General features: G+C 44.3%; 1 protein-coding gene across 4 annotated transcripts in view; it reads left to right on the forward strand.

The window, feature by feature from the left end:
* Positions 1 to 19,579, forward strand: part of elmo1 (engulfment and cell motility 1 (ced-12 homolog, C. elegans)) — a 93,146-nt gene that overhangs the window by 49,900 nt on the left and 23,667 nt on the right. For 3 of the 4 annotated variants that reach the window (XM_035620103.2, XM_035620102.2, XM_035620104.2), the window contains 2 exons: positions 108 to 216; positions 13,433 to 13,569. In XM_035620103.2, the coding sequence (XP_035475996.1) occupies positions 108 to 216; positions 13,433 to 13,569 (246 nt within the window). Of the gene's footprint in view, positions 1 to 107; positions 217 to 13,432; positions 13,570 to 18,481; positions 18,843 to 19,579 lie in introns of those variants that run through there. The other variant, XM_035620107.2, reaches the window with a different exon arrangement.

The raw sequence follows: 19,579 nt of genomic DNA on the forward strand, positions 1-19,579 counted from the left end.
GAGAGTGTTTTTCAACAAAATCCCATACTTGACCATTTCTTTACCCCTGAGAAGATCTGCTCCTGACGTCGCTTGTTGGTGTTTATTGGATTCTCCGTGTCTTCTAGATCGTGCTGGAGAACAGCAGTCGAGAAGACAAGCACGAGTGTCCGTTCGGCCGCAGCAGCATCGAGCTGACCAAGATGCTCTGCGAGATTCTCAAAGTGGGCGAGCTTCGTAAGTCCCCAACAGCAGCCAGACTCACACACCTTCCACATGCAGTCCGCCGAAGACGGTGGTTCTTCTTTATCTCGCGTCAATCCTTTTTTTGTCCATTATCTTCACAGTGAGAATATAGACAGGAGGAAAAATACATTAGGCATCGCTTTACCCACAGAGATGGATATAGTTTGTGTACTCCTGAGCACGTGTGTCTGGGTGTCTGCGTTTTTTGTACACATCATTCCCTTCCTAGTAAGATGAAAGCAACCATTATGCTCAGTAATTGTGCTGCTGGGAGTTCATTATTTAGCGATGCACCTCACCCCATCGACCCCCTTTCAGCCTACTATACTGCCCCTGGGAGGCCCACTGCACGGAGAAAGAGATGCCGGGTCCACGTCCACTCCAAATTGATGTGCCCTTTTCATTCGCCTTTACTTGTTTAAATGTGCGCGTTGGTCTCAGTTCCTCTCCAGACTGACCCCCGCTGCTCCCTGTAGGGAGGGAGAGGGCTTTTTTAGCTCACTTTAAAACCGATGTGACCTTTTCGTCCGCTCGTGTCTGTTTTTTGCCTGGAGGATTCAGTCTTGTCTGTAAATTGCAGCAGGAGAGTTTGACTTGTTGAAAGGAATAAGGGTCCACTTCTGTTTACCTGCCTTTAAAAATATTTAAAGGAATTCACGCAGATTCTGTCCTTAGTTTTAAAAATGACTGATGAAAAAGAGCCTGGCTAGGTTTAAATACAAGATACGAAGATGCAGTAATATATTTATTTATATTTTACATTTCCAAGCATATTAAAATTCTCCTTTTTCCCCCTCCTTATTTGATATACCCTTATCTCTGCCAGACTCTGCTCTGATGCAAAATGTCTCCACCTTCCTCTCGGTCCTCATCAAATTCTCAGCACACAGTCAGCAAAGGCAAATGGACCCAGTGGAGTGTCCAGTGCTTTATATTATTACACTAACACTATTACCCAACAAGCATACCCTGACCCGGAGAGACCAGGGGTGGTTGAGTGGAGTGGTTATAGTCCAGGTGAGGTCATGTCTCCTGTGGTGCTTTATGATTAACTTGACACACACACTGAGCTTTTAGCTTGTCTGCCTGAATTTTGTTCTGTGCAGCATGTCTTGTGGCTTTGCTTTGATGTGGTGAGTCTCATAATTTTTTTATCCTAATGTGTTATCCTGCACAGGCCCTTTCGACCTTTGCTCTAGCAGACTAAAATTGGAACTCTTTGAAATATGCCTTTTACCTCATTCATATCAATATGCAGATTAAACGACCAGACTTGCCCCAAAACAAGGAAAACATCTTTATCTCTATGGATTTGAAGTCCGTAGTCGAAGGCTTATACAATAGAGCTAACTCCCCAGGATGAATGCCAGGGCATCATTATAAATAAGACTTTGTTTCTGTGAGACTTGCTTGTCCAAATAAGTGCAGCTGGGGCGACTTCATGTAACTTACTCTGAAGTTATGATTAGAATATGCAACCAGCCATAATGTGGTCTGCTTGGTTTCCTTGCCTCGAAAATTCTTCTTTCATTTATCTTTTGCAAAAAGTGTTTTCTAGCAATTCTATAAAGATGAGGATACTGACGCAGGGAAACCCTGCAGGACTAAATGCATGAATCATGGTGGTGACCTTGACTCGTAGCTCTGGGCTTTTCTGGTCCCAGTGCCTGTATAATGTCCTCTTTACTGTGGCTGTTAGCCCTGGAGACTGAAGCTACTATTAATATTTATGGTGTGTCTGTGTGTGTGTGTGTGTGTGCGTGTGTGCGTGTGTGTAAAATGGAAGAACAGATAAGAATTTGTAAGGTTGAACCCATATGCTGCAAAACCTGACCCATCTGTCTGAAGATACTGTCTGCTCACACAACAACTGCAGATACACACCAGGTTAAAATGTGACAGGGTTCCCAAGTACATATGTTGGTCAACATGGGTAAAGAAAATACATAAGGGGAATAAAACCAATCCCTTGCAGGAAACTGGGGAGAGGAGAGGAAAGACAACACGTTGATGTATTTATACTGACTTTGTCCCAAATCTTAATGTTCCCATCCATCTCTGTCACGGCCACGGTAAATATTTGCACAGACTCACACTCGCAGAGCATCATATGCATCTTTTTCTCATGTGTGTCCGAGTAGTCGTGATCTGCAATGCGTCGTATCTTGTGGAGGGCTAAGTGCATTTTCATACACACCCCATTAGCCCTGTGTATATTAACACACACTAATGAATGTACGAGTAGGATGAACGTAACATGGGCCTGGCAGGTGTTGCAAATGCTTCGTGAGTAACGGCTGGTCATTAGAGGGAGTATGCGCACGTCTTGTGTGTGTGTGTGTGTGCGTGTGTGTGTGTGTGTGTGTGTGTGTGTGTGTGTGTGTGTGTGCGCGTGTGCGTGCGTGTGCGCATGTGTGTGATGTTGGGGCGTGAGTGTGCATTTCCCAGAGGAAAGCTGGGAGAGAAATGAGTCGGAGCTCTGCACACTTGTCATTATTTGGTTGACCTTTCAGCTGAGAAACAATGAAATACCTGACACTAATGAGGATGTTGGAGGAAGAGTCTGTGCGTCTGTAACGTTTTATCGGTTTTGATTGCTTGGTATTTGAGTTTGAGTAATATTAGTAACTCTGGCATATTACTCCGCCAATAACTTGAAATGTTACAGTGACATTTCAAGGTTATTTTTCAATTGTGCACCATCTCCGCCACCGTGGGAAAGGCATTTCTGCTTTAGCCATTCAATAGGCGAAGAACACTTACAGACATTTTCTGTCTTTGTGTTTCTTTGATGTCAACGTTGACATTCATTAATATCCTCAGGGGATGAATCCTCAAGTGTCTGTTGATCCACTGACATTACCACAACTAGGATGATACTTGTGGTTTCAAGGTCAAATGTCTCTGGATGGACGGCCACGAAATTTGTTGCAGACATGCATCCCCCTATCATGAATAATTGTAATAACTTTTTGATCGTGTGATGTTTCATGTTGTGCCACATCAATATGTAAATTTTGGCTAATACTTTTGTTTTCGGCCAATTACATGAAACATTAAAGGCATTTAGCATCAGCTGCAGTCTGGCTAAGTGCCGCCTCACAGAGCAGCTAGTTTGGCTTTATACTCTTAGTCACCTACAGTATATCCATCATAAAAACATCATCTTTCATCATCTAGCATCTTGTGAATAATCGTCTACCGCACACAGACCTCAGCACAGCAGGACACACAGCGTGCGAGAACAAGGTGATATAGTAATGTGGCTGTAGGCCACCTACTAAAACTTTCATAGTGCAGAGTAAAACAAGGATGCTCCGGAAAACTACGTCAAAGCCAACTGGAACACACAGACTGTGGGATTCTCCGTTTAAAAGTCATGGTTTTCTTTAAAATGTGGTTTCTACAAAACCAGACCAAAAAACCCTGGTGCAGAAAAAAAAAGTTAATTTTCAGCTTTTATTTATTTTATTCTTTTTTTCTTTTCTTTTTTTTTTTACATTTTCCAATCTCTGCTCAACACCCCTCTGTGCACAAGGGCAGACGAAAGAGACAGCGGATTAATTGCGACGATGTCTTAGAGGTTCATTTGCTCTGTCTGTCAATGTGAAGAGTCCGGACACTCTCTTCTTGTTTTCTCTTGGGGTTAAAACACCAAGGGGATATTCGATGTGCCTGGGGCTGTTGAAACACTCTTTCTTCGCCGCTCGTCTCTTCGAGCTCTCCTAGCTTAACTTTTTCTTCTCAGATTTCTCTCTCTTCACTCTCTCTGTCAAACTCTCTCTTTTTACTTTCCTTATTTTTTTACTCTCTGCGGGACTAAAGAACATCTGTCCCTCTCACACTTGTAGTCCTTTCTCATGCTTTCATGCTCTGGTTTTCTTTCTCAGTCCCAGGAATTTGACAAAAAATTACACAAATACACTAATTGCAATTTACATTTTCACAGAAAACCGTTGTCTTCTCCATTTAACACATGGCCATTTGAAGACTTTTCCCCTTTTCCTTGTTGAAAGATTCCTATGCAGATTTGCTCTGGAGAAAGGGAGCTTGTTTGAATCATCTCTCGGTGCTGCTGAATCGTACATAATTCATACGGCTATCCAGGTGTCACTCTCGCTGCTCCCCTTCTTCCATTAATTCATAACCTATCTCATCCTCTCTCCCACTCTCGCGTTTGTTGTTGCCCCGCTTTAGATCCTAAAAGATTAATTATCCCACCATGTTTCTGCTGGAACACTGGGCTTAATGGAATCTGCGTCGGTGAGGCGCCGAGCCGTGGCTTTTCTGACTCTCTCCTCTTTAAGCCGGCCCATGGAATATTTATGAAGTTATTTGGAAAGGACCGGGCGTCGGCAGTAATTGGTGATTCATGATGTGGCGTCACTTTGCCGAGATGGAGAGCGAGGTGTTGAGCCGTTGCAGGTCTGGGGATGGACACACACATTCTGGCAGGCTCAAACATGAAATAAGGTCTGTGCAGGTCAGTGCAGGCTGCAGACTGACGGTCACATGATGACCTTATATTTGTAACTGTCTTTTCCTTTACAGAGCGACCAACCAATGTCGGAACAAAAGGTCACATTCAGCACCACGGACAGCTCCGTTATACAACATCACAATACATCATGGAATACTTGGATTGATTTTCTTTCTCTTTTTTTGTTGCTGTTGATTCTCAGGGGCAGCTTCTTCTTCTTTTGAGCGTCAGAAAATTAAAGCAAGGTTTTCTGTTGCTCTTTGGTATTTGGGTGTCTTAGTGCTTGTGTAGTATTTTAACAAATCAATTTTTGGGGGATGTTTAGAATAGTTTGGAGGTATTGTATTCCTTTTTATTGATTCATTGTGGACAGTAGGGAGATAAGTCTTGAGATACAAGGTAGAAGATTATATGAAATAGAAATCGCCAGCGGGACCCTAACCAGGGATTTTGTGGTTAACTGATTATTTTACCCCTCAATCTTGAGCCAGTTTTTCTTCCTCTTCTTTTTGCTCCTTATTCTTGTCAAGTTGAAAACAAATTTCCTCAAATTTCATTGTTGCCTCCTGAACTGAGGAGGATGTTCTGCTTTGTTTCCCTGGTAATGCTCTCGGGTAATCTTCTTTTTGGCTTTAAACAATAGCATGCTACAGTACAATACTACGGCAATATCCTGAAGGCAGTTTCTACAAAAAGCCTTCATTTGTCCCAATTGCAAAAAAAAAACAAAAAACTTAGGATGTGCTGGAAGAACAGCAAAAAATCCTCAGGGCACTGCTCCTATGCTAACTACATACTTATATAAATACTTAAATAAATAAGATTAATTACATTTCTGGCCCGCCGAGACAATTTTTCCTCACATACTCATCACAAGTCATTACATTATCTATTAAGGTATTACTTAATTTTCCATATTTGTTTTTAAAGTATTGGCAGTTGATGTGAGGTTAATGAAACACGCAGAAAATGCGTGTTAAATTATTGTGCATTAAATGTAAACGTCATGATGGGTCTGGATCCGGTGATATTTATTGTTTTCATTGGGCAGCGGCTGCCACAGATCAGTTATCAGTGGGATGGAAATTTATGTCGGCGATTCAAACATTAGTATGCTAACACTGGTGTTAGTTGGAACATAATCACGGAAACTGACCCCATGTGAAGTGTCTTGTTGGGGTTGTAGCCGCCACAAGTCTCCCTCCTTGAGTCATGAGGGAAGTGGATGACATGGGCATCTATTCAGCGGTTAGCAGCCACTTCACACAGTTGTCACTTGAGGCCTTGTGTTAAAGAGGGCGAACGTTCTTCTGGGTTTTTCCAAGGTTTAAAGGTTTTTAAATTGGAGTGCAACAAATAACAACAAGCTTGACAGATGGGTCCTCCAGAATCTGAAAGTCTTTAGCATCCTTGGAGTTCCTCAGACTTCTCCGCCCCCTGTCGGTCATCAGCAACCCTCAGAGGACTGAAGTGTAGCGATGGATGAAACACAACCCACCTCATGACAGTGATGCCAAACTCATTTAACTTGCGTGTTTTCGTTCTTGGAGCTCCTTGAATGTAATGTAACCATTTACACCCTCACTTAGACCCTCAAAAGACCCCTTAAAAACAGGGTGAAACCTGACATGTTTTTGTGTGTGTGGTGATTCAACCTTTTAAACATTAAAGATCATGTCCATTGATAAGCTGTAGTCCTTCCAATCAGAGAATGACATGATGCAATTGGCAAAACAAAATATGATTTGGCTCTTCTAATATGTGTGTGCAGTGGTAGAAGAGGCCTTTCTACTAATGAACACAGTCTGGCTGCAGTTTTGCAACAACTATCCAATCATTTTGATTAGTCATCTCTAGAAGGAGAGACAAAAGGACATTCCCACAGTGAGAGAATGGAACTACCAGCTTCATTATTATCAGGATATAAAATAATACCTACCGTCTGTGTAATTCTGACCAAACTCAGACAGATTGTCTGGTTGTTTGGGTAAGCGTGACTCACTCCCTCTGATCTCAGGTTTTTCCTTCAGAAGAAAATGGCATGAGGTGTATTTTAGTTTCAGATATCATATTTAATAAATGCATCCTGGGGCAGCTCGGACTCGACGGAAAACGCACGGCAAGATGCGGTTACATAAGCCTTATTGTGTTTGTGAGAATATGAGGCGTCTGCGAAAGCAGATGCTAAATTTGTTGGAAGCGTGTCTCACTCCGGAGCGCTGATGGATTCGCTGCATGCCTCCCTTTGTCTCATTTTCTCCTCTCCCCATCTGCTGCCCCCCCCCTCCGTCCTCTAATGCATCTTGACCGTTGCTGTGTACTCGGCATGCCAAAATGGTTTAGTTATGTAATTAGCTGCCACAGAGGAAATAAGCCTTTGACTTTCCCCCTGTTTTCATCCTTTTTTCTGTCAAGGTTCCATTGAAGTAAAGTAAAATAATAGATAAATGACATTACTTCATGTCTTTATCTGGAGTAGGCCATGTGTGCATTGCTGGCACAGTGATGCTGTGGTGCTTTTGCTGCAGCATGAGTACATGGTCAGCCTGCCAAGTCAACTCTGTGTTCCTGCTGCCTGGGCTTCCCGCACTCACGCAAACTGTGACTGGACCGGAGAGATGGTGCTGACACTGCTCACTGGAAGAACACACACACACACACACACACACACACACACACACACACACAAACACACTCTCACCTTGTCACAGTTGGACATCAGGGCATGCTGGTATTGTAATTAGACTGAGGATGACACCTTTCACTGTGTATTCATCATGTGGCAAGGTGATTCTGAGGGTGGTTTCTTTCACATTGTGCCACACACACGGACACGCTTGCACACAAACAAATACACACCCGGACCCTGACAGATGTCAGGGTGGCATTCAAGCCCACGCGTCTCTCTCACACATACACAGAAGAGGCACAAACAGACACACAGCTGCAGACACAACACACTTGTAATGCACATGCTTAGTCACCTCTCTCGTGGCCAGGACTCATCCGTGTGGTGGCCAGTCGAGTGATTAGCTCCTGGCTGACGTCACCGAGCCCTCGGAGCTTTCACGTTGACTGGACTCTGGGAGGAGCATGACAGGCGGCAGCTGTCCCACACTCGGTCACGCTTGCATCCACACGCACACACATGGACAGAGGCACACATTCACTTCAGGGACATCACCGCGACCCCTGACCTCAGCCCAACCCCGCGCGCATCCCAGTAGATTAAACGATGGAGAGAGAAAAATGACAGCAGAGGAGAACTCTCTGCTCCCTCTGAGCCGTTTTTTGCCTTCATGATGATGTAGTGTGATGTCGGGGAACATCGCTGTAGCAATGTGTCTAATTTGTCTGAAATTAATGACTTGGAACGCCTCCCTGCCTACAGAGCTTATGACGCATTCGCGTCACGTGGTTCCGATGATAATCATGAGCTACCGAGGCAGAGAAGTCTTCAGAAAAGCCTCTGTGTTGTGACTCCTAGATGTCCATTGAGAAGTGATTTGTCACGGTCAACAAACTTGTTGGCTGAATAGTTTCAATTGGATCGAACTGCAAAGTTCGTGTGTATCTGGATACTGGCGGCGGCAGCGTGGTTAGTGTTATTTTCACCGCGTGTGTGTGTGTGATATATTCGTGAATTTTACTTTGGTGCTGCGAAGATGAGACATTTATACAAATACATATTTTGTACAAGCATTCGATTCTGGTTCTGTGTCAGAGATGTCTTGGGTTCCTTGAAAGTTGACAAGAGTTGTAACAGGACTCCAGATTGAGTGGATGATTTGAGATGTTCACGTGTGAGTAACTGCAGCTTTTCTAGTGCTGGTGAGACAAGACAAACAATCTGCCCCCCCCCTATATGTCCTATATGTTGACACTGTTTATCTGCCTTACAGCTTCCACCCTGCTGAAAAGGCCCGACTCCCTGTTGTGTCCAGGGAAAGTTGCATAGTAGTTCCTAAACTGTCTCTGAGTCGGGGGACAAATGGACATTTTGGTTAGTATCAACTAAGTATCCAGTGTCACAACAAGATGGACCATCAATCTTTTCTGTTTATCATTTTGTGGAGATCCATGACGTCCGTGCAGACATATGGTCCAGCACAACCTAAACTGGTCGTCGGTGTCCTGTTACCTAGTTCATGGGTGGTACAGGGACCGAACATCTGGTTGTGCAGATGGATGAAAATCATACACGACAAAGAAAAAGCCATTGCAGCCCATTTTCCATCCGTCCAGATTTTTTCTTTTTTCGCTGTGGACCCATATGCTTGGCCGTAAAGTCATAAATTGGAGCTTAAATTGAGAGAGCGACTTCATATCTACCCTGCTGCTTCATGGCATGTCATCCAGCTACAAGCAGAGTTGTGTGTGTGTGTGTGTGTGTGTGTGTGTGTGTGTGTGTGTGTGTGTGTGTGTGTGTGTGTGTGTGTGTGTGTGTGTGTGTGTGTGTGTGTGTGTGTGTGTGTGTGTGTGTGTGTGTGTGTGTGTGTGTGTGTGTGTGTGTGTGTGTACCCCTGGCTGTGTGACTCATCCATCAGAAAGTGTCAGACTCCTCAGGGACTGGATGTGTCTGGTTGTCCAACCCATCTCTATGACCACGTTAGCCTGCCTGTGGGAAATGGCTGTTCCTCAGCGGGAGGAATGAAAAGAGCTTTTATATAATCAGTTTCAGCCCAAATTACGAGCCCAGTTCACGAGTGCGTGGCCGCAGGTTTTAAAGCTTCCATGTAGCATGGGTCACTGCAGATGTAGTTTTCAATACCTATAATTTTGACATAAAAAAAAATACAAGGTCCTTTTTCTTCCACCTGAGCTTCTTCGGGTAGTTTCTCAAGTAATTTGAAATATTTTCCTTCTCTATTTTACTTGGAGTGTATTGGGTAGTATTGCAGTTCCCATCCCTTTGTTCCCTTAAAGGGAGACATTTTTATGAGGAAGTTTCACTCATTGATAGTCATTGAAGGCGCACACACACACACACACACACACACACACACACACAGGCACAGGATGGCTGCAGTCGCCCTCAGATTAAGGTCATGTGCAGCCTAACGATCTGGGGCAAGAGTTGCGAGGAGCTCGGTATATCCTCTCTCTTTTTCGTTTTTTTCAGATCCTTAGTTCAGTCAATCCAGCTGCAAAACCCAGTCAGTCAGTTAGTCAGCCAGTGATTTGGGTGATTCAGTATTTTTATTCCGTTTCATTTCATCATTGTAGCCTCAGTGTCAGTCAGAATAATGCTAAAGCATCGCTCTGGTTAAAAAAAACCAACAATGCTCATGAGGCTTAAAGCGATAGTTACCTAATCGCAGAAGCATGACTTTGCACTCACGTAGTGCCATTTCTGCTCAGGCAGATAATGTTAAGTGCATTTGAGCAGTGTGGAGAATGAGTCAGCCGTGACATTTCAGCCAGCTGGAAAGAAGCTGCAGCGCTGAAAAAAAGAAGAACCAAATTGTCCCCCTATGTGGACTTTTCATTTGAAAGAGCTATACATTCAAACAGTTGGTGTTTCCTGAAGGCCCGATGAAATATATCGCAGCCTACTAAGATAGCATTGTCCTGGCTCTGTATTTCAGTGCACTGAATTTGAAACGAGACCGTAACTATAAAGTTGAAGTGCTGACTATTACGACTCTTGACATTCAGTCAGAATCGTGGCTCCGTTTCTACATATCCCTAAGAGTACAAATGAAACATGAAAATGTCGTGACATCTTGAGTGGTGGGAAATCACACTGTATCTCTAAGACAATAGTTGGATTTCTTTTCTCTCGCGTTGATATAAATATTACACCCCAAATGCTGCTGTGTGTTCGTCCCTGGAGGCTGCTAAAATGCGGAGCAGCTGCGCCCAGATTTCCCCTCTTAAATTATTTCCTCAGCGTGGGTGAATTACGTTTGTTTGATGAAATATTCAGTGATCCACACTCTGTAACCGTTTGGGTAAGTGTGCAACATGCGTATTGTGATACAGAACACTGTTATGCGAACTGCATAAAGAAGTGGACGGTGGTTTCACGTGACGTGTGAGCAGCACGGTCTCCAGGATTAAACCCCTTCGAGCTGGTTTGGGACGAACTGGACAGAAGCTAAAAGCAAAAAAAAACCTACAAGTGCAGCACAAGCTGCTGTCAGACGTGCACCGAAGTCTGGAATGTTTCCTAAAAAAGTTTTCCGGTGGTGCTGCATGCGAGAACATGGAGTTGTGGCCTGAGAGAATGTTCATGGGATCCTCCCAAACAATGTTTGATTCCCATTGCAGAGAAATCACAAGTGTGTTTAGAAGTTTAGTTTTTTTTGTCTCAGAAACACAGAGACTTTGAATTATGTAAGTTTAAGTAACACCTGGAAAAATTGCTGACGTCCACCTTTTCACCAGCGGAATATTTAGAGCATCAACAAAGGAGAGCGTTTTGTTTTTGCCTCATCGCTGTGCGGCTTCAGGGTCCTGCTGAGCCCAGTGAGAGGTAATAAAACTGTCTGCGACTCAGCATGCCTCGCAAAACCTCAGGATGGAGAAAAACTTTCTGCAGAGCCACATGAGATTGCTCACTGTCGGTAGCTACCAAATAAGCCTCGACATGTAATTCCCCACACCTTGCCACCTCAGGGCACTGTCTATCAATAAACGGTCCATTTAGCTCAGGGGTCACTCCGAACTTCAACCCTAACAAGAAGTTTTGCGAGGCGGCCAAAAAGGGTATTTGACCGATGAAGGATATTTTTTCTTAAATTCCCCCTTTTTCCCCCACTCCATCCCGTCTCGTTTTTTTCTTCTTCTTCTGTCCCTGAGCGCAGTTTACTGTTGACTAAGCAGCCAGTCAGCATCTGTTTTGGCTCACCTCCATTAGTTTCCTGATAGACTAGCGGCACTGGTAGCGCATCCCTCTGGATTTATCCACCTCACCCTCCCCGTAATCTCCCATCCATCGCTCCAAATCAAGGCTCAGGTCGCCTCCCGGCCATCACTCATTATACTGTGAAGTTTCAATTGCTGCCTGACCCCTTCCATCCAATTTCATGGCTACTTGTGGTGTGACAGAGCCCCTGTTGCTCCGCGCTGAAACTCTTTAATTGAACTAACCTTTGGCCACTCATCTCCGCAAGACGAGAGGGAGACGAATTTTGTTCAAATGAATGTCAAGCCTTGTTACTGTACCTCCTGGTTAATGTGGCTTGGGCACTCGAGAGCTATGTCAGTTCCTCTTCCCACCCGTTCTGATTTCAGAACACACCCTGGCAGAAGTAGCGGGGGTTGAAATGCCTCACTACACAGCTAATGAATAAAATAAACCACCTCTGGCTTTGGAAAATGGAAAGATCTCAACCTAATCCAGTTAGAACAGTGTTCGCTGGTCACAATTTGTCTCCCGGGAATATTTTGTGATTGAAGTTGATGAGGAGCTAGATTACAATTACACAGAGTCTTGCTTCGTAGGGGAGCCACATCTCATCCTCAGTGGTTGTTTCTTTGAAATGACCTATAAACACATTAACTTTCTGCCGTGTCTGTGAAGTATCATCTGGGAATCCCTCCCAGGCCAATTAGATTACCTCTCGTGAACAGTCTTTCAACAATCTCATATTGTTCTGTTATCTTGACTGTGAACGTGTACGAATGATCTTGCATCATCATCACACTCATTTGCTACTTTTAATGTAATGCAGGACCTTCCAGCAGCAGTTATTTCACGACTTTGTAACATTTTGTGGCCCAAGTGATCTTTTTTTGCTGTTGCTTTGTGCGTGTGTGTGTGTGTGTGTGTGTGTGTGTGTGTGTGTGTGTGTGTGTGTGTGTGTGTGTGTGTGTGTGTGTGTGTGTGTGTGTGTGTGTGTGTGTGTGTGTGTGTGTGTGTGTGTGTGTGTGTGTGTGTGTGTGTGTGTGTGTGTGTGTGTGTGTGTGTGTGTGTGTGTGTGTGCACGTGCGTGCGTGCGACTTTCCCTGTTGTTGTGCATTAGTCAGGTGTTCAGGTCCCGGCTTGGGGCCACGTTCCTTCAGGGCCCAATTACATATTTATAAATGCCAAGGCCACCATATGGCATGAGTCATTTAGCAGAGTAGAGGGTAAAAAGTGAGTGGAACTTTGCAGGTCAACCGGAACTTCTTTTTTCAATGTTTTATGTGGAGATGTGGAGGGAGATGGGATCAGGCAACTGGATTAGTTTTACTGAGTTCTGATTCAGCATCAAATAACATACTAGAAAAAGTCACTGTAAGTTGGAATCTCTGCTTCCAAACAAGGATCAGTCGTTTCAGTTCAGCTGTTGCAGATCTGTCTGAACCGACCGAAACCCCTCGACTCACTCATGGACTCTCCTCTAATGTCAAACGGTGCTGTCCTTATATAAGCCTATGAAGTGAGCCACGTGACATGCTGCCTTCTTTCAAGGCTGAATTTTAATTATTAGTGTAGTCATAAATGTCACTGGCATTTAGCCTGAGGTGTATTTACATCTGGAATAGAACGCGGTTACCAATTATAACTTTGTACTTATATTTACAGTAGTGCTTATTAAGGACTGGTTTTAGCTTAATAATTTAAGAATTAATTATTGTAGCCATTGTTTATTGCACTAACTACCGGTGATTACAGATTTGCATGAATAAAGTAATTTGTGACAAATAAAGCGAAAACATGAAATGGCTTCTATCACAGGTACAAGCTTTCACTCAATCTGCCGCTGCAGGTGACGGTCCGTCTCTCTTTGTCCACAGCCAGTGAAAACTGTCACGACTTCCATCCCATGTTCTTCACCCACGATCGCTCCTTCGAGGAATTCTTCTGCATCTCCATCCAGCTGCTCAACAAGACCTGGAAGGAGATGAGAGCCACGAGTGAAGACTTCAACAAGGTACACACTGTGCCTCAGTTCAATCGATGCTATGTACTAATCGTAACTAGGTTTTGAGTTTCAAATACATTGACGTTGGCAACGTGACGATTTAAAGAACACATGATGCCACTATGTGTACATTTACCTACTTACAATTCTTTTGATTGAGTCGTAATTTAATGTGACGTTGATGGACTCCACGCAGCTGGAAAAAGTCAAACCAGAATCTGGACACAGTTGAGACGTCTCCACGAACGTCTTGGAATAGTTTCTGAATTTAAAAAAAATTGGCAGTAACTTTTCCTGATTGATGTTGTTTTGTACCATTTACTTCACACACAAACTACTGGAGTGTGTTAATTCCATACATGCCAACTATGCAGTGTCGAACTGGGACGCAGTTGGAAGCTTTTGACTAATAAAAAAAAGAAAAAAGGTGCAGCATGGTAAAAAAAAACCTAATATATTTGATGGCAAAACCTAATAGATGATGACACTGAGGACAAAAACAATGGCTTTTTTTTAGAATGGGTGGTTTTCTGGGTATTTCAAAGTGATCTTTGTGTAAATTCATGATACAAATGAGATTTATGTGCCACACTTTCTGTTGTAAACATACAGCAGTTCACTCTTTATTACAACTGTGATAATCATATCTCAAGTTCTGTCAGTGTTTAGGATGGCAGGCACATTCAAATATGAGACTCGATTAAGATGCATAGACATGGAAATGCTTGCACAGATGAACATGCTTTAGGGATTTCCTATAAAAGGGCACAGATTTAGAGAGGGGACTGCACACACATCTTATGGAGTTTTTCGATTTAGATTTTTCCTCCATGTCCCCCCCCCCCCCCCCCTTTGACATGAAACATTACCCGGCTCCATTGGCTGAGCCGCTGATTAGGCTCCTACATCTTCATTTGGAGTTCATTGGAGTCTGGATGAAGATGAAAAACTCCCCGCGAGCTGGCTAACGTTGATTCGGCTCGTGCGGGTGTGTGCGCCCGCGCGACCAGACGGTGATAGTAATGAGGTGTTTGTGACAGCTATTGTATGTTGTGTATTCAGTTGGAGCAGTCGACAGATGCCTCACGGCTTTCCCCCGGCTTTGTCAAACAAATCACGATTCTCTTATGGTATCAAACATCAAACACGCGCTTACAAGTCACCCGGTGTCCAAGTCACTGCTTACACAGTGTGTTTTGTTGTGGTCCGGCCCTCTGCTTATATTTACAGGCATTTGATCAGCATCAGACAAGTGCCTCCCTCCTCAGTGAGCACGTCCTCAGTGCTGCATTTGTTCTGCAGGTACTCGCCTCTTGGTCCAGCATGTCACGCTATTTTATTTTTGGGGTGTTATTATTTTTGTTTTGTAAATGGAGTGACTGTGAAGAGATGCTGGAGTTGCACCATCTTCTGTTACTTTAGCGGGAGTTAATTGAGTCTTAGAACATAGTCTGACCGTCGTTACAAACAGAAGCTAGAGCTCCGATGCTGAAAACTGTGGATGAAGTCCAACCCTCGGCTTTCTTACAGGAAATAACTGAGTGGTGTGAAAAATGTATTGTTGTTGTTTTGAGACTTATTACAGCGTTTGTGATTGACTTTAAGAGGCTATAAATGAAGAGCCTTACCAGATTGTAGTCAAGATGGAAAACAGGATTAATTTATTCATCCTCTGGATGTTGAATACATTTTTAATCCATCTTTCAGGTATGGCGATCTCATTACCGTACGTGTTTTTGAATTCACTAAAGCCTTGGTGGAACAACACGTGAGCATTATTCTATTTTTGGTTTGATGAACTCAGCACCAGAACAAGGAGTTTACATTGTGACATGGGAGATTTGTCATTTAGGTCTGTTTGTAAGTGTTGTAATAATGAAGTAAATGTTTGAGTGTCCTTCGTGATAGATATACCAGGGGTGATGAGACCGTCTCTTATAGGCTTTGGATGACTTCCTCATCTCAGTTTCAGCTCCACTTAAAGTTCAGCTTTGGGGGAGAACATGACACACATACTGTACAAACATTTCCCCTAGCAAGCAATCCTATTATCCAATCCCATCCTTCACGCCCCTCCCGCCGAGGTGCGAGTCAATTTCGATCGTGTTGGGATAGATGAGGCTTCCCTTCCTTCTCCCCTCTTCCCTCCCCAACCTCATCTTTCATCACTCGGCACCTTGGGAGTTTGAAATTCAGCAGCAGCTTGTCGATAGAAAGGCTGTCTGGTCTCTGGGGCTTCCTATCAACTAAATGGTGCGTGCGGAGCTCTGCGCTCCCCTTCCTCAAACGCCGAGGCTCAGTTTATAGCTGCTATGAACTTGGAAACACTCGGGCGATGTCAGCCCCTCTGATGATGTCTGAAAGTTGTCATTTTCTACCCAATTCTGTCAACAAGGCGTTGAGTTGTTTGTCTGTAGCTGAAACAATCACTGGCTAATGTCTTGACAATGGAGAGGTCGGACACGTCCCCAAAATGCACACGGGGAAAGCTTGATCCGGTGAAATACCGGGCCTTAGTATCTGCAAATCAGAATTATGAGATTGATATTAATGAGAAGAAGAACGTGAGTCGTAAGTGATTAACAAAGTCATTCAAGTGAGTAATCAAATCAAGGGATGGAGGCTAAAGTCTATTGAAATGGAAGTTAGAGCATCTTTAGCTTTCATACAAGGACATGTGAAATGGAAAACTGTAATTAGGGGATTTGTTCAAATTCACAGTAGCTCAAAGGTGCGTATGGCTCAGCGAATACAGAGTGATGCAGAGCTGTTAAGGACTCGGCTCACTCCTTTCCTTGAGTTGTTACATTAGGAGGCAGAGAATGAGGGACTCGTGAATAATTTAGACCGCACTCTTTTAGAATTGTAAACAATGTTTTTGCCAAAACAAAACAAGCACATCTCAAACACAAACCCGCATACATGACCCATCGTATCACTCTGGTAGCTACTTCAACCCAAAGCCTAACACCAAAGATCCATTTTATATGAATTATATGCATTATGTTCCAATATATGCATTTGGTTAGCTATGTTGTATCATTTCCCCTTATCTTTAAGGGATAAGAAAGAAAGAAGGAAATAATGGTTTTGGGTGAGAGAATAAGAGATAAATGACCTGACAAACAAAGTGCTGAAACTATGACTTCGCACAAAGGTAAGAACATGTTTACAATCAACAACAATATTTCTGATTTGATCATGCAGCAAGTGCTGACTTGCCTAATGATGAAACACATCATATCTATGGCAAGAGGTTGGGTCAGTAATATGTACTGCAACAGTTACACTGTACATCTCACTGCTGCTGACTTGAAGTGCAGTGATTTTCCATTTGTCCGTTCAAAGCAGACAGTTGAATTTTCTAGTTGAGGGTATTGGTGTCTCAGTAGACTAAGAAATGCGATGTCTGTATTCTATGGCTTTTTAAAGAGAATAGGTATTTAAAAGTTATTCCTAAGTAAATGCATATTGAAGAGTCATTCATCTGCTATGGTTTTGGATTTAAAGAAATCTTTCTGTGAGCCAGCATTTTAGGCTACAGAGAAATGGCAACAGGACAACGTGACAGAGTTATCTATTTATCAAAGAAATCCTGGCTGTGTTGTGAAAGGACTAGTCTGGAACTATATTATGTGAATGTTGCCATTCAGTCCAAATGTGCATTCAGTAAATGAGGATCTATCCTCTTTAAGGTGTTTGGGAGGATAATGAGCTGTGTCAAGGATAATTCTGAGGGCGTCCACTTCAAAACACAGATAGGGTTCGGCTAGATTTCCCTGCAGCTCGTGCTGCCGCTGCCAGACACAGTGAGCGCTGAGCTCTCTGAGGTGTGGAATTCAAAAACACCTCGTTCGTTCAGGTTGTATCAATGTTTGGGCGTGCACGATGCTGTGGCCTGCGAGCGTGTGCGCACTGCTTAAATGCTGCTGCCGCTCTCATTGGCTGGCTCTTCGTGGCTGACTGAGCATCTGCTTTGTACATACGTACACAAAGACATGCACAGGTCTTACATGAAAACACGGTCGTTTATGACAAATGCTTAAATGAATCTTAAAAAGACTGTGGATCTTAAGCCTACACACACACACACATACACACACACACAGCCACTATACATTTTGTGTTCTTTTTTTCTTTCTGAATTTGTTCAGTGAAAGATGCAGATATAGAGAACAAGAGGTGTATATATGCTGTGTATACACAATCTGTGTTTAATGGAGGCAAGTGTGATGCTCCCAGGGCACAATGCCGTCCGTCAGGCAACCGTTTCCCCTGTTTCCATAGCAACCCCTGTCCAATTACCGCTGCTACGCTGCACTACTCTAGCTCTGTTTCTGTATGATGGAGCCACTTCTCCGCTGCATGTGGGCACGCTCGTGTTTATGCGCGTCAGTCTATCAGAGGCTCTATCGCGTACGGCTGCCTGTCCCTTCATCCAGACAGCTGTGCTGAGAGCTTCTCCTCCTCCTCTTCTTCGCCACAGGAAAAAAAAGAGAAGCCCCCATCTCTCTCTGCTCGGGCACAAAAAAAAACTATGTAGCGGCTTACAGCCACTCAAAATACCCCTCCTCCTCCTTCTCCTCCTCTTCTGTCATCCTTCCCTCCCTCCCTCCCCCTTCACCTAAATCTCTCTCTCTCTCTCTCTCTCTCTCTCTCTCTCTCTCTCTCTCTCTCTCTCTCCCACACACACACACACACACACATTTATCATGTGATCCACTTGCTGCACCACCATTGGCGTCTCTGATCATGGCGTGTATCCAATCAGGGCATAAGCCCGGAGATCAACATAAGAGAAGCTGAGCAGCCTGGCTGATGCTCTTAGAGTCACAGAGGGAGGGAGGGAGGGAGACGGAGCGGCATACAAAAATATCATAGCAGGGGGGAGATAGGTAGAGTTTGTCAGCGAAGAAGCAGAGGATTTTTTATTAATTTTTTTTTAATTTAAAGATAATATGCTGAAGGTGAGAATCAGGCAGGAAAACTGAAGAAGCAAACAGACAAGACAGGAAGGAAGAGAGAAGGCTAAAGGAGGAGTGCCCAAACTGAGTTGCCAGACGAGTCTTCCCTTATTGTGGCTAACGCTGAAGCGAACTGTCCACAATCACCTCAACTGCTCTTCCAAGGAGCCATCTGCTCCCACCATCCATCCATCCTTCCTTCCAGCCATCCCTGTCTCCCGTCGAGGGCTAAAAACTCCCTTCTCTGGCAAAAAAAGCAGGAGGATTCATCAGCCACTGTGGAGAGTATCACACCACACGGAAACATGGAGGTGACATGTAAGTACCAAGCATGGACATAAGGATGAGAAGGAGAGAGTGGTTTTCGACTCGTTAGCATGGCTGGATGGAGTGATGGGTGGTGGTAGTAAGGGGGGGAAGAGGGGAGTGTTTGTGTTGTTGCCTGGCTGCGGAGGAGGAGGAGAAGGGGAGGCTGGAGAGAGGAAGGAGAGGAGAAAGATTGAAAAGGCAGGGGGAGATGGGGAAGATGAGACGGTGGCCGAGCAGAAGAGAGGGAGAGGGGCCAGATGGGGCCACGCAGACTCGACGAGGCGTAAACAGGTTAGACAAGGACCCAGATCGCAGTCTTTTCATTAACACACACACATAATCTGTCACAAACACACACAACTACATGCATACTGTACACACATCCTCGTTCACCTACCCCCCATCACACACACACAGGCATCATCTGTGTTCCAGTGTACAGAGTGTGTGTGTGTGTGTGTGTGTGTGTGTGTGTGTGTGTGTGTGTGTGTGTGTGTGTGTGTGTGTGTGTGTGTGTGTGTGTGTGTGTGTGCGTGCGTGCGTGCGTGCGTGCGTGCGTGCGTGCGTGCGTGCGTGCGTGCGTGCGTGCGTGCGTGCGTGCGTGCGTGCGTGCGTGCGTGCGTGCGTGCGTGCGTGCGTGCGTGCGTGGTGGGGGTTGGGCTTTGTTGTTGTGAATGGGATTACTCCACATCACCAACGCCCACCATTTGTCACCAGAGGAATTCAATGCCACTGCCTCAGCTCCT

The sequence above is a fragment of the Scophthalmus maximus genome, chromosome 22, assembly GCF_022379125.1.
Source record: "Scophthalmus maximus strain ysfricsl-2021 chromosome 22, ASM2237912v1, whole genome shotgun sequence".
NCBI lineage: Eukaryota > Metazoa > Chordata > Actinopteri > Pleuronectiformes > Scophthalmidae > Scophthalmus > Scophthalmus maximus.